We start from the raw sequence: 14,410 nt of genomic DNA, 5'->3' as shown, positions 1-14,410 counted from the left end.
CACAAGACCCTGCACAGCACAGGACACATTCCACTCTCCTCCTTTACAGGCAACAGACTCCAGCAACCTCTGTACCCAAGGAGGTGCTCCAGAAATTGTGTATTAAATGGGAGTGAAGCCAAGTTGGTTAAGCTTGGATTCAGAAGGCACAGCCTAGTTCCAACCCATTACAAGAGAATCTGACAGGAGCCTGCTGATTTCTGTGCTCCGCCTCCCACCTACTGAATCAGAATCTCTGAGGGCAGGACCTGGAAATGGCATTTTAAACAAGCTCCTCCGAAAGAGCCTGATGTCTCAGAGTCTGAGAACCACTGGCCTCAGGTCTGGATGTAAGTGCACATTCCCACATCCACCAGGCTATCCTAGGAGGCTGGAAGTGAGGAGGAAATAAGGTGGAAAGGGGATGCTACTCCTCAAACTGGTGCGACAGGGATGTACCCTGGACATGGGGCCAAATGTCCACTTCCAAGGGAGCAGTTTGGACAGGGGAACTAGGGGCAGCAGATGGGTCCCCAGTGGGCCTCTCCTCCCACCCTGCTTCCTTTGTCAGTTTCCACATGCACAAACACACTCAGCCAAGCCTAGTCGCTCCCCTCAGAATCTGCTGTACCTCCATCCACAATGCTCCTAGACCCAAACTCAGCCACCATGCACCATCGCTCTCCCACTCCCAACAGAGACCCCACCTGCCTCATTACTTAAATAATCTTTATTTTTCATGCACTAGGAAAGATGGGATTGTATGAAATACTGCATTTCACAGCAAAGGCCTCGGTCCAGAACACAACACAGGGGACCAGGTGGGACCCAGGTCTGGTCAAAACTCTGGGGACCATAGTGGGGATTGCCCCCAGGGCTAGTGGCCAATCCAGGACCCTCCAGCTGCAGTGGCCCCAGACATAGCATGGGCGGCTGCCCCCTCCCACAGAGGCACAGGAAGCTGACACCAGAGAAGCACGTGGACCAGGGGAAGGACGGAGAGAGCGACTGGGCAGTGACTTGGCGGAGGTGGTGGTCCAGCACCTCCGGGGCTCGAGTCCAGGCAGCCATGGCTGCAACTCAACCAATTTTACCTCCCTCAGGGCTGCTGGAACTCCCCAGATTCCCAGCAGCTCGTGCCCGTAACACATGTGTACAGGCCCCACCTGACTGCCCCTCGGCCACATAAACAAGGCAGTGGCCTAAACTCAAGCCCCAGCCAAAGCTCGGGTTTGCCTAAACAGGACCCCAAGAATTAGAGGGGCCAGCCCCCCACAACCATCCCTAGCTCCTGCAGACACTGAGATGCCCGCAGGACAGCCAGGCTTCAAAGGATCCTGGGACAGGGCCACCAGCAGGGCAGCCCTCCAACCTGGGCCATCAGATGCCACTTGAGCCAAGACAAGGGCAAAGCAGATCCTGGGCACCACTTTCCCTGGGGCGGCACAGGGACAGATACAGGTAGAGACATGCAGGACAGGACAAAGAAGAATGGACACATGCAGAGACCACAAGAGCATGGGAGGGGTCTGAGGACAGAACGTGGCCAAGGTGCCAAGATGTGGGGCACTACGTGAGCTGGGCTCACTGAGGCCCTGGGCTCATGGTGATGCCCGCCTCCTCCGGGATGGTCTCCAGCATCTCGCTCTGCACGGCCTGCGTGATGAGCGCCAGCTCCTGGCACAGGGTCTCATGGCGGTAGCCCACGCGGATGTCCGGCACGTTGGTGCGGCGGATATCATTACCCTCGGGGCCCTCCTTGGTGTAGTTGGGTCCCAGCCAGTGGCTCTTTACCTGCAGGGGTGGGGGTAATGGGCAGGGCTGCAACCAGCTCTGAGGGGCCAGGGCCCCTGGGACCTTCCCAAATGTAAGGCAGGGGAGGAGAGGGGATGCCGAGGGTGGGAGGGGTGCAGTACCTTATGGGAGAAGCCACTCATGAGCACACTGTTGCGCGCCAGCTCACACATATCACAGGAGCTGAGCTTCCACACCTGGGTGGCGATGCTGTACTCCTCCATCAGCGGCTCCTGCACAGGCCAGGCTCCCTCAGGCAGGTGCAACGGGCTGCCGCCTGACCCTCCCACGGACTTGGGACTTGCCACACAGCCTGCTGCACTCCACCAGCAGAGGGCAGCACCAGCCGTGAGACCTCCCCACCACGTCCGGGTGGCCTTCCTGTCCCAGGAAACCCACCCACCTGGCTGCCCGCTGGGTGCTGACCTTGGTGAAATGGAACTGCAGGGGATCATCGGTGGACAGCGAGACCATGAGGCCGCGGGACAGGTACTCGGGGAGCGGGTTCCGGTGGTAGCTGAGGAAGAGGCTGTTGTTGCTGAGCGGGGACATGGCGATGCCGATCTGGGCCAGGTAGTACAAGTACTGCAGGACCGGGGCCTGGTGGGCAGTAGGGAGGGCAGGGCGGGCCTGTCAGGCGGCCTTCGAGGCTGGAGGGGGCACCTGGTTCTGGGGAGCACAGGCCACCGTTGTGGGTGGCGGACAGCCCAGGCTGGGCCTGAGGTACGGAGGGTCAGTTATTGTCAGAACCCTAGTTGGGGCTTTGGTGTAGAGGCTGGGGTCCAAGCTAGGGGTGGATAAGCCTTCTCACTCAGAAACTGAAGAGGCCCGAAGGGCTGGGAGGAGGGGAACCGCGGGGAGCAGAGGCTGGGGTGCAGAGCCTGACCTTGCGCAGAAGGAGCCCATGTGAGATGTTCTCAGCCAGCATGAAGGCCGACACCAGGTGGTGGATGGGCCCGGCCTCCCCACAGTGCGGCCTCAGCACAAACGTGTGGAAGCCCCTCTGCCTGGGGAGCATGAAGACAGTGTCAGGTCCCAAGCCTGGCCTGCCTGGGCTCCTGAGTCCCCACATGGTGACTAGGACCAGAGGACAGGGGTAAGCCATGGAGCCCCAAGGGGAGAGAAGGAACCCATTGGGTCCAGGACTGAGGACAAGAGGTGGGTCAGGAATCTGGTGGCCCTAGCCCCGGGTAGGCCCAGAGCAAGGCCTGTTGGGGAAGAGACGGTAGGGTGAGCAGAGACCCAGCACCGGCGGAGCAGACACCTGCGCAGGTGGTTCAGCATGGCCATGTTGGCGAAGGTGTAGTACAGGTAGTAGGCATAGGGTGGGTTGTCCTCCTCCACCCAAGCCTCGGGGAGGGGGCTCTCCATGTTGAAGACGTGGTTCTCGGGCTTAGACTCATCGTCCACGCTGTCAAAGCCATCCACCTGGCATGGGACCCTGGGGTCAGGCCCAGAGCTACAGCTGGGCCTGAGGCGGGATGTCCTCCCCTACCCACCCCTGGGCCACCCACTGACGTGCTCCAAGAAGAGGTGCAGCTCCGGGTGGCTGGCAGGGTGGATGGTAGCCTCGAACAGTGGCAGGAAGATGTTCTCTAGCATCTCCTGGAAGTTGGCCAGCTGGCCCTTCGTACGGTACACATCACTGCAGGTGAGACATATGCACACAAGTGTGTGCAGGTCAGAGCCAAAATCACAGAAGCCCTTCTGAACCATATTGGGTAGGCCGGCCTAGACAGGCTGTGAGTAGAACTAGGAGGCCCCTCCTGCTCCCAGTGCTTAGCTGGGACAGGGGAGGGTCAGCCATCCCAGGAGGGCAGGAGGCAGGCCCTGGCCCCTTGAACTCTGCTCCCCGTGTTCCCTCCCATTCCAAGGGACACTCACAAGAGGCGGGGCACCTGCACGAGCCAGCGCACGTTGGGAGAGTGTACACGGTGCATCACTGCCCAGCGCGCCAGCTTGTCCCACTCGTCCCTTGAGCGCCCGTAGATGGAGAGTCGAAGCTCCGCATTCTGGTATTTACTCTCCTCCAGGTCCGACATCACCTCCTGAGTGACACGCATGGGGCAACTGTCACCCACAGGCTTCTCACCCGTCCCTGTCTTCGCACCCACCAGATGTGCCTCGGTCAGACCTCTTCATGCCTCTTACCCACACTCCCCACCCACCAAGGCGAGCCCCCAGCCACCCAGGCTCTCACTTAGTCGGGGGAGGGCTGCCTAAGGCTGACACTGGCCTTGTACATGGGCCCCGGCAGCCATGTCTCCTTACCTTGATGATGTGAGCAAAGTACTTCCCAGAAACCCTGTTGTCGGTCTTGATGAAGATCTCTCGGAGGACAGACTCCCCAATAGGGTTGTATTTGGCATTGAACTTGTCAAAGCGATGGAAGGTGTTCCTGTCCTGGGGAAGATGAGCAGGCCCAGGTCACCTCTGACCCACGGCCCACACACTGGCCCAACCCCTCAGCCCCTGTACCACTGCGACAGACCGCGTGCACGTCGAGCGTGTCCACACTCAGGTCGTAGGCAGTGAGATTCATGCTCTCAAAGACCTCCCGCAGCGTCTGTTCGCGACCCTGCTCCACGTGCACGATCTCCTCCAGGTGCCGCTTCATTGCCCGTTTGATGAAGCGAAGCAGATGCTTCTGGTTCATGCAGGACGAGGCATGGATGTGCGTGTCCACCTGGGCAGGGAAGGGAGCTGCTGAGTCCACTGGAGGCCGGGACAGTCTGGGGCCTGGGAGGTGGGATGGGAGAGGACTCTCCAAACTGCATGCTGGGTCGGGGCCCAGGCCCCGGAGAGGGAGGCTGGGCAGGGGTGCAGGGTCAGGCCACGGGGGGAGGGCCTACCTTGCGGATGTTGTAGAAATCTCGGTGTGGCACTTTCTTCTGGGCAGCCAGCTCCTTCATCTCGTTAAGCAGCACATGCATCTGGAATTTGGAGCTCAGATACTGCAGGCGGCGGTAACAGAAGGATTTTCTGGACAGAAGGAGAACCAGGCAGGGGCTCAGGCCTGCAGGGAAGTACCTGGGAGGGCCTGGGTGGCAGAGCAGAGGGAGGAGGCGGGAGAGTGCAGAACTGAGGCTGCCAAGGGAGCAGCAGATGACTGGGTTAACAGGTGTCTGGGGCAGGGCTGGGGCTAGAAGAATCCAGGCTCGGAGAGGAGCCGAGATTATGGGACAGGCAGGGACTCACATGGGGCCATTGATAATCAGAGCCATCAGCACATTGACATCTGCCACAAATTCCTGAAGGTCGGGGTATGGCAGCTCCACTTCTGAGCAACTGGAGCGGAGTGGGAACTTGAGTGAAAAGAGCAAGCCAGGCCCTGTGGACCCTCCCGAGCCAATGCAGCACCCCGCAACTCCCCACCAGCACGCCCCACAACCCTCTTACTGCTCATCAGGTTCCCTGCGGGTGTAGACGTGCACCACGCCCCGCACCATGCGGAGACCCAAGCCCAGGTCCCCCGGCATGGTGCTTGGTTCACAGTGCTCATATGGGTGCTGCTCCAGCGCAGGGGGGTGCACCGGGGCATCTGCAGGGATGAAGAGGGTGGAGTCAGGGCCTGGGATCTTCCAGGCCACCCGCTGCCAGGCCCAGAGGCCCCGCAGAGGGTGAGAGACATCAGAGGCCCCAGTAAGACAGCTGTCTCCACCCCCTTCACTCCAAGAGGCTGGAATGAGCCCAGGTGTGGTAAGAAGCAGACAGGGGTTCCTGAGCCCCAAACTCAGGGAGCCTGGGACACCAGGGCACTTGGAGTAGGGCAGGTATGGGGGTCCCACCAGCAGACACAGGGGTGTCAGGGCCCTGCTCATAGGTCCGTGTCTCCAGAGGCTTCTCGGCCAGCTGCTGCAGGTACCGGCGGGTGGTGGGGCAGAAGCTCTGCAGAGACAGGGCCATGTACTTCTCCCGGATGAAGAGCGCCCGCACCACACTCTTGGCTGCGTCCAGCAGGTCTGTAAATGGTACCTGGAGACAGGCATAAAGGATCACTCTCGACTGTCTCAGATCCACACCTGGCTCACTCACACCTCTTCCCTGAGATCTTGACCCCAGAAATACACTATTCTGTTTCCAGCACAGCAACTAGCTCCCAGCCAGAATCTCTGCCCCTCCAGCTTTCAGAAAGAGAAACACCATCTCTAGCCTCTACCCCCAACTCTCCAGTCTCAGGAAGCCCACAGAACCCTGGGGATGGGAACACTCACCCCACACTTCTCCTCCCCGGAGATGGTGACCCGCTGAAATTCCCGTTCCAGCACCACATCACGCTCCCGCAGGCCCCGGTCACCCTGCCCCTCACCCTGCTCCTTGTAGAGCCTACAAATGGAAGATACAAGGGAGGGAGTTGGAGGCAACAGTAAGACAGGCCCTGCCCTTCATCCCCTGCACTCCTCTGCCCTCCTCACTGGAGGTCCGAGTCACTGTCCGTCTTCAGGAAATCTTGCTTTGCCCGAAGCAGGATGTCTGGCTCCAGCCTAGAGGTGAGAGGGGTGAGAGGTCAGGCAGATGGTGAGGTTCTTGCTCCCAGGTGCTGTGCATGTGCTGTCACCTGTGGTCCTCACAGGGCTGCAGAACCCTGTGCCTGGGTGCTGCTCTTGCCCCACATCAGAGATGAGAAAGCACACCCAGAAGTCAAGAAACGCATTCCAGGCCACAATGATGGGTAGAAGACAGAACCAGAACCCAGCAGCCTGACTCCAAAGTCTGCATTTCACACTACTGCTCTATGCTGCCTCCCCAGGGGGCCCCAGAGAGAGGACTGATTGGAAGAGAACAGAAATGGAAGCACCTGGACAGAGACGGGATGATGGGCAGCATACTCTGTACCCCTCCCCCGCCAACCCCATGTTGACTGTACTCCCCACCATAGCTGTCTGGCTATGTCCTCACCCCAGCCCCATGGCTACCTGGCTGTATACCCCCACCCCATGGCTGCCTGGCTGTGTCCCCACCTCGAGGCTGCTTGGCTGTGTCCCCACCCCATGGCTGCATGGCCATGTCCCTACCCCATGGCTACCTGGCTGTGTCTCCACCCCGAGGCTGCCTGGCTGTGTCCCAACCCTGAGGCTGCCGGGCTGTGTCCCCACCCAGAGGCTGCCGGCCTGGCTGAGGCTCACTTGACATCCTGGCTGATCTGCCTCTCCAGGCGCTGCCGCCGCTCCTCCAGCTGTTCGATGGGGCTCTCTTCGGGGAACTCGTATGGGGCACTACGGAGTTCACTCTCAGCCAGGGAGCGGCTGAAGAGCTCCTGGTGGGAGGGAAGGAAGGTTAGTGTGGCCTAGTCCTCAGGGTCTGGGGATAGGGTGAGGGCTCAGAAGCTGGGGGTACCTGGGCCAGGATAGGGATCAGGGCACAGCCAAGCGTGAAGTAAGGGGACAGCTGAGAGGGAGGGGTGCAGGGAGCAGACTATGCGTCGGGACAGTGCTAGGGGGCACAGGGTACGCTGCCAGGTGATACCTCGGCGATCTCCTTGCATTTGCCATCCATAGACGTGCGCAGGTCGAGCGGGAAGTGCTTGAGGCAGGGGGCAGGGCCTGGCAGGGATCGGGCAGACTGCAGCGGAGGGGCCCCCAGCCCACCCCGAGCCTCTGTGGAGACAGTGATGCAGGGTCAAAGGGTGGAGGGCAGGGCCTGGGTACACTGGAAGCCCTGGGCCCCTGCCTGCCTTACGCCAGCCCGGAGAGAGGCCAGAGCCTGGAAAGCAGGCAGTCCCTCCTCACAGGCTGAAAAGTGAGTCTGTGTGGGGCTCTCAAAGGACCTCACTTGCAGTTTGGCATGGAGACCCCTCACCCATTCCAGGCTCAGGGGTGGGGTCCCAAGTCTGCCCCCTAGAACAAGTAGATTCATTCACCCCAGGAATAAAAATCTGAATTCTGGACTAGAAGCCACTCCATCAGGCCATGAGAGAACCTCCATGTGAGTACCTCCTACAGGCAGGCACCCATGTGTCCATGTACACACACACGCACACACGCACGCACCAGGTGCTCATTAAGGAGCTCGTGGCCGCACCAGCGATCCCCAGTGTACAGCTTCCAAGGGCAGGCAGTCCAGGATCAGACCTGCCTCTGGACTAGCAGATCCTCCTTGCGAGGGCCAGGGCCTGTGCCTGATACCCTAGACCTACAGAGCTCTGCCACTCAGCTCTGACCTGGGAACCAGGCTTCAAAGAAAGAGGAGGAGAAGAAGTGGGGGACATGGTTGGCAGCAGGAACCTTACCTCCTTGCTAGAAGCCTGCCCTCCTTCCCAGGACCCCAAGATGGCCAAGATGTGCCCTGGACCCAGCCCTCCCCTCCCACTGCTGGCTGCCCCTCCAAAGGGATCTGCCACAAACAGTCTGCGCCACTCAGAGGCCCCAGGATCTGGGCCGGAGGCCCTGGGGAGGGCCTGGGGAAGGGAGTATCAGAAGCCAGAGTCTCTCTCCAGGGAGGGCTGAATTCCTCAGCTTCCACCAAGAGGCTGGCACTAAAGGCTTTGAAATGACAGTCTAGAGGGGCTGTCTGAGCTCCCAGCCCTCCCCAAAGGACCCTCCCAGGGCTCCTCTGTCCCACCTTCCCCAGCAGGAAGCTCTCCCAGCCAGTCCAGGGGGTACTCCCCTCTGGCACCCTCCTTTCCCTCTCCACCGTGACTCAGGGACGGACTGGGTCTCTACCCAGGTAGCGCGCCTTAAAGTCTCTGGGCCCACTTTCCAATACGCTGGAGTCCTGTCCCAAGGCTGGACAAGAGAAGAAGGGGTACCTGCCCCAGATCCAGGACCCAGCGCCCACTCACCCTGGTGCCTCCCTGGCCCCTACCTGCAGAGTCAGGCAGCTCCGGCCAGCAGCCCTGTGCCCCTTGCCCGTCTGTTTGCTGAGTGGAGCTGCAGCCAGTCCCCCAGGACAGCTCAGGGGCCGGCACGGGCTGTACCAAGTGCAGCTGCATGCAGGGGAGACCCTGGGATGACGGCGAGCAGGGGGCTGGGGAAGTTCAAGAAAGCACAGAAATCAAGGGAAGGAGTATCAGAGTTGGGAGAGATGAGCAACCTCAAAACTGAACAGGGCCTTAAGCTCTACAGTCCCCGGGCCCAGCCCAAAGTGGGGCCCCCAAGGGGGAGAAGCAGGCAGGCTGATATGGGCAGGGCAGGTTGGCAGGGAGGGGACAAGACTTCTTAAAATGCAGTGCCCTAGGGGATAGTGTGTAGGGCCTGGCTAGCCAAGGGGTAGGAGGGGTCAAGCAGCCCTCCTCATCTCCATACCCAACAGCCCCCGGCCAGCTTCCGTGGCCCAGTGGCCTTGTTTTGCTCACCACTGTCCTGTGGGACCCTGACTATGGGGTCCCTTGGGAGAGACAGGGCCTCTGCCAGGGAGAGGAGCTGGCTGGCAGCCGAGGAAGAGGCTCAGTCCAGGTCGGGACCAGTTATGGAGCTTCCCTGCTACCCAGGGGACTGGTTCATGGCCCTTAGACCTCCAAACCCTGTCCAAGCCTATCATCGGGAACAAACTGCCCAGGAGGAGAGGTTTGGGACTAGAATTTGGAGGAGTTGAGTCTGACTGTTCCCACTTACAGGCAGTTCTCTCCCTTCTGAAGGCTTCAAGTCTGCCTACAACAGGGTGATAAGGGGTCCTGCCCTGCCTAGCCACAGCTGCCATAAGGCGCTCAGAGATACAGCTTTGCAAGTAGTCTGGAAAACACCATCATCTGCGATTAAGAGCTCCTGGGACCCTCCAAACACTTCCCACGTGCAGTCCCGTCCATTAGGGAGCTGAGAGGTTCTGGGCCCCGCATAGGCGAAGGCAACAAGCAGTGAAGGGTGTGAAGAGAACAGAATTGGCGGAGGGTGAACACTATCTCTTTCTTGGAAGAGGGCAAAGCAGAAAGAGGAACACCTCCAGGGTGTAAGACACAGCCTAACTTCCCCCCAAGAACCCGGATCCTACACAACTGCTCCAGACTGCTAACCCCCTCCAGGGGGCCGACCACAGACCTCCAGGGCTGGTCTGTATTGGGTCAGCAGAACTGAGTCAATGCCCTAATCTCAACCCCTTCTCCTAGCAGGGTGACCCAGGGCTCCCACAGAAATGCTGGGGTGACCAGGACAGGTTCCAGCAAGCAGAGCCATCCCCTCAGTCTGCCATGCCACGTGCAGGACTGCCACAGTTCACTAGAGGTGACAAGACAGGCAGTAACTTCTACATTCCCTGAGGTCAGGTCTAGAAGACCCAGCTGTCTGCTAGTCCCTATTCCCAGGGTCTGTGACACAGGAACACACAAACACACACACACACACACACACAGGGAGGGTTGCCCAAAAGCCAGAGGGGCTACTCCCCAGCCACTCCCACCAACTCCAAGATTCCTGCCAACCATCTACCCACCTGACTCACTGCCAAGACTGCCTTCGCAGACAGAGAGGTACCCAAGGCTTTGACCCACAAGTATCAGATCCTCCCATCATGTGACCACCCAAAGGTGCACAGATTTAGCCCCAGTGGACACACCCTCTGGAGGCACAGACCTGGGCACAGAGAACACAAAACAGTGCAGACCTCAGACCAGCATCTACAGGGCTTAAGAAAAACAGGAAGTAGGCATAAGAAAAAGCACACTATAGACACAGACAGCTGCTGGGGGAAGACTGGCTTCACCTGGTCACCAAAGTGGGCGTGGTCTTTCCTTAGCCTAAACGCCTGGGGGCACAGCAGGTGGCAGGTACATATCCCTCAGCAACACAGACCCAGGCTGCCGAGCCCTCAGGGAGATGGGCACAGCCGCACCCCGCTGCCTGCTCCAAATGGTGCAGAGATGCTTACTGGAATGGGAGCCGAACCAAAGGGTGTAGGAGCACACGCAGGTGGGCAGTGGCCCCAGCCTTAGTCCCTGCATGGGCCTGACCTAAGGATACCCCATACTTCTGAGGAAGCTCACAAGACACACCAGGAATGAGCAAACTGCAAATGAAAGGTACAGTTGAGCCCCCAGCCCCTGGACGACTGGCAACAATAGGTGTGCCCTAACGTCAGACCCCCCCACTAAGAGGGCTGGAGATCTGGGAACCCAGAACAAGGAACTAACCGCAGGAAGGACAGCCTAAGCCTGTCTGGTAAAGGCACAGCTGCCAGCAGGGTGGCCAGTCCGCAAACCAGTCCGTCCTAAACATCCCCCACTCCATTCACACACACTCCACATGCAGTCTTAGTACATCCACCCGCTGACACGTGTGCAAATACACTTCTTGCTGCACCCACATCCACGCCCACTCCTCATTACAGAGGACAGCATCCCTGACGTAGAAAGCTGTCACCCTCCACCCCACCTTCCTCCCCACACCACCTCCCAAGCCAGCTGACCCTGGAGGAGAACAAGAGGCACCACCGCAGAGAGGGTGCAGGAGAAGCCCCCCTCCTTAGGGGTCGGGGTGAGAGGTAGGGAGGGTAAGAGCCAGTGCCTGAGGCCAGGAAGCACACACTCACCTGGTACTGCAGAGGAAGCCTGCAGGCTGGCCCGCTTCTTAAAGGGATATTTGGCCTTGGGTTTGCCGGAGCCAGATGAATAGGATGCCATGGCTCAGGCCGCGGAGACGGCGGGGGGAGTCTGAACCGCACCAGCTGGGCCTGGCTCTGCCACATCCAACCCCTTCCTCTGCCCCGCCCCCAGCGGGAGTGACTGATGCAGGAAGCAGAGGCCCCGCAGGCGGAAGAGGCCCTGGCCACGATTTCAGATGTTGTCTAGGCAACCTCAGGAGGGGGGGCCTCCATCCCCGCTCCTATCCCTCCCCTCTTCTCCTCAGTCCCTGGCGTGACGACTGACAGTAGCTGGGTCTGGGGGATGGAGGTGAGGAAACAAGATGGGGAAGGGCCCGCCCCAGCGCTCCACTATTCCCCTCAGGAGCCCTTGCCAGGGCTCTGGAGCAAAAGAGTCAAAGTCCAGGCTAACTGGTCCAGCCAGCCTGGGAGAAAAAAAAAATAATAGAGAGAGATCCAGCGCAAGCTTCCCCAAGCGCAGGACACTTTCCTCTCAGGGCAGGCGGACTCCGTGAAAGCCCAGACCCTCTTCCTCCTCTGACCCCCAGACTCAGGGGTAGCCCAGCTCTGAGAAGATAGGGTAGAACTGAGAATCCAAGCCCACTAGGGAGGAGCCTGTCTTGGGAAAATTCCACTGTCCAGCAGAAGCTACCCTCTGGAAAGGCAGGGAGGCCAGGTGGCAGGGGCTTCTCTGGGGTCTGGGAAAGAGACCCCATCGGCTTCTGACTTTACCTTCTGTCTTTCCACACTCAGGCTTTGCGCTCTAGGTCCTCCCCAGGAGGACCCGGCCATGTTCCCTAGGTCTGCAGGCTGTGCCCACCCTCTTGTCACCCTGGCCACTGCACCTCTCTGTCCCAAAGACCCTGCCCCCCAACACACGCACATACACTCACCTGAGGCCATACTGCTCGAGCTCTGAGGGGTTCCGGGGCGTCTGCTCGCCAGGGTCTGCACCGCCAGGAAGCCGGGTAGCGAGGGAGGGGAGGAGAGCTGGGGTCCAGACCCCGCCAAGTCGCTGTAAGGGTCCCTACTCTGGCACTGAGATGGGGGAAGTAATGCAGTCTTTCAAATTGCCAGCTGGCGGCAGGCGGACCCTCACCAACCTGGGCCGCTGCACTGGCCTTGGAGACCCCGGAGTCCCGACCCCCAACCCGGCACTCGAGAGGCGGGCGAGCCACGTGCTCCCCAGAGAGCGGGACCCGGAACTCCTCTGGGCTTCTCCCCACAATTTCTCGGTATTTGGATTCGGACTCCGGCAGTTGCACTGTGGGGGAGTCACGCAACAGGTGCGACCCCACCAAAACCTCACCAGCGCTGGCTCGCGTCTCCGCCGCCCCAGGCCCGGCCAGGTCCATGGCCCCGCCCCTGCCCGGATCCGCCCCCGCCAAGCCAGCCCCGCCCCCGCCATTTTTCCTCTTCCCGGCGCCACGTGGGCAGCCGCCGCTCGGCATCGGCCCGGTGGCGTCTTGGGCAAGCTGTGTGCGTCAGCTTCCGCACAAGTAAAATGAGATGGGGTAATCGCAGTACCTCACTCAAAGGGGTTATTGTGAAGATTAAACTTAAGCACCTTTGCATGGTGCCTGGCACAAAGCCAGTGCCCAAGAAAAGATAGCTCTTATTATTGTCCCAGGATTCTTTTAGCAGAAGTCCTACCCGCATTCTTACTCGAGGTCTGTGCTCTTTTTACGCAGGCAGGTGTAGCTAGGCGGGGTGTGCGCTGCAATTCTGCCTCCCCTTCCCACATTTATTTCTGTATTTGTTGGTTAAGAGCTTAGGCTCTGACGTCAGAATGCCTGAGTTCAATTCCAGACTCCACCTACTTCCTGACTGCTGCTGGGAATTTTATTAACTTATGTGTGCTTCTGTTTACCCTGTAAAATGAGTTCAAGGGACCCTACTTTATATGGTGGTTGTTAGGGTCAATGAACCAATGTAAGTTAAGTGCTTAGAACAATGCATGGCTTGCAGTTACTACTCAGTTAATGTTCCCTATTATCATTGCTTTGGTCTTGGCCTTGGTTCTCTGTTGACACTCTCACAGGTTGATTTACCTTGCAGCCTAGAAAGAAGTGGAGTTTGGCTGTTTGGGGGACTGCTGATACCCCACCAACCAGCACCCCTACTCCCAAGTGGCAGAGAATCCTACCTGAAGGAAGCCTGTGGAGCAAAGGTTCTAAAACATCACCGGACATAATTAAGCGTATTAACAGCAATTAGTCTTTTTCCTATTTCTTCAGCTTATGGGAGCCCTTTGTCCCCCTCAACCAAGATGTACTAATGTTGTTTGTCCAGCTCCTCCCAGTTTTCACTACCCCCACAGCCAAATTCCTTCCCAAACTGTGCCTCCCCCACCTCTGCCTCAGGCTGGATTGTGGACCCTGAACTCTATTCTCTACCTGCATCTGTCACCTTCGTTGATCCCTGCCTACTGCTCTTCACCCTCAACAAACTCAAAAAACCATGGCCTGCATAAACATGGTGAGGGGAAAGTTCACCCCACAAAGAATCAATAAAACTAAAAAGTGAACAAGGAGATATGTTACCCATCAAATTAGCAAAGATTAAAAGGAAAAAAATCCTAAAGCAGGCAATGGTGTAGTTAGTGAGGTGGGACACACACATATACTAATGGTGGCTGTAAACATTAATATAATCTTCTGGCCATTTCAAAGCCATTTGGTAACATATAATCAAGTCTTTAAAAGGTTCATATTGTTTGACCCAGTAATTCCACTTTCAGGAAATTGTTTTTCTAAAAAGAGCTACCAGAAAAATATGCACAAAGTTGTTCATAACTGCAATGTTTATCACATAGAAAGTTGAGAAACTTAAAGGTCCAAAAATAGGGAAATGTTTAAATTATGTCACATACATACAGTGAAATACAACCATTAAAAATTCTTCTTGAAGAATTTCTTAATAAGGTGAAAATGTTTACAATAAGGTGAAAATGTTTACAACGTAAAGTTAGTGAAAAAAATGGATGCAAAAACCTGTACATACAGTATGGCCCTAATCATGTGACATATATACATAGAAAGTAAACACATCAAAAAGTTTAACAAATGATTATCTGTGAGTGATGAAATTATGAGTTACATTTATTTTTTTTATTTATCTTCTTCTT

At 57.9% G+C, this 14,410-nt stretch overlaps 1 protein-coding gene across 5 annotated transcripts; it reads right to left on the bottom strand.

Annotated features, from left to right (window-relative positions):
• Positions 1 to 691: 691 nt before the first annotated feature.
• AMPD2 (adenosine monophosphate deaminase 2) lies at positions 692 to 12,650 on the bottom strand. Of its 5 annotated transcripts, XM_014555296.2 has the most exons (19): positions 11,233 to 11,580; positions 8,578 to 8,739; positions 7,240 to 7,370; positions 6,900 to 7,030; positions 6,189 to 6,257; positions 5,988 to 6,099; positions 5,562 to 5,748; positions 5,173 to 5,314; positions 4,972 to 5,061; positions 4,626 to 4,755; positions 4,265 to 4,459; positions 4,045 to 4,176; positions 3,658 to 3,821; positions 3,292 to 3,418; positions 3,038 to 3,201; positions 2,660 to 2,780; positions 2,200 to 2,373; positions 1,896 to 2,006; positions 692 to 1,773 (listed from the first exon to the last, which is right to left on the bottom strand). In XM_014555296.2, exons 1-19 carry the CDS (start codon positions 11,321 to 11,323, stop codon positions 1,564 to 1,566), a joined length of 2,643 nt encoding a protein of 880 aa, XP_014410782.1. In that variant the 5' UTR covers positions 11,324 to 11,580; the 3' UTR covers positions 692 to 1,563. The 5 variants fall into 5 exon arrangements, with proteins under 5 accessions (XP_014410782.1, XP_006180020.1, XP_032343161.1 ...); XM_006179958.2 differs by lacking the exons at positions 8,578 to 8,739; positions 11,233 to 11,580 and adding an exon at positions 12,177 to 12,597; XM_032487270.1 differs by lacking the exon at positions 8,578 to 8,739.
• Between the last annotated feature and the right edge of the window lie 1,760 nt (positions 12,651 to 14,410).

This window comes from Camelus ferus, chromosome 9 (genome assembly GCF_009834535.1).
Source record: "Camelus ferus isolate YT-003-E chromosome 9, BCGSAC_Cfer_1.0, whole genome shotgun sequence".
In the NCBI taxonomy this organism is placed as follows: domain Eukaryota; kingdom Metazoa; phylum Chordata; class Mammalia; order Artiodactyla; family Camelidae; genus Camelus; species Camelus ferus.
Note: the sequence above shows the minus strand (reverse complement) of the source record. Positions and strands in the feature narration are given on the sequence as shown.

What these genes read in the sequence shown, in the direction of transcription:
- AMPD2 (XM_032487269.1), bottom strand. Translation starts at nt 12,638, where the DNA reads ATGGACCTGGCCGGGCCTGGGGCGGCGGAGACGCGAGCCAGCGCTGGT. An exon ending in CGCAGGGAACCTGATGAGCA is followed by an intron (nt 5,062 to 5,172) that starts GTAAGAGGGTTG and finishes ACTCCGCTCCAG; the next exon opens with TTGCTCAGAAGTGGAGCTGC. An exon ending in TGAGTGGCTTCTCCCATAAG is followed by an intron (nt 1,774 to 1,895) that starts GTACTGCACCCC and finishes CCACCCCTGCAG; the next exon opens with GTAAAGAGCCACTGGCTGGG.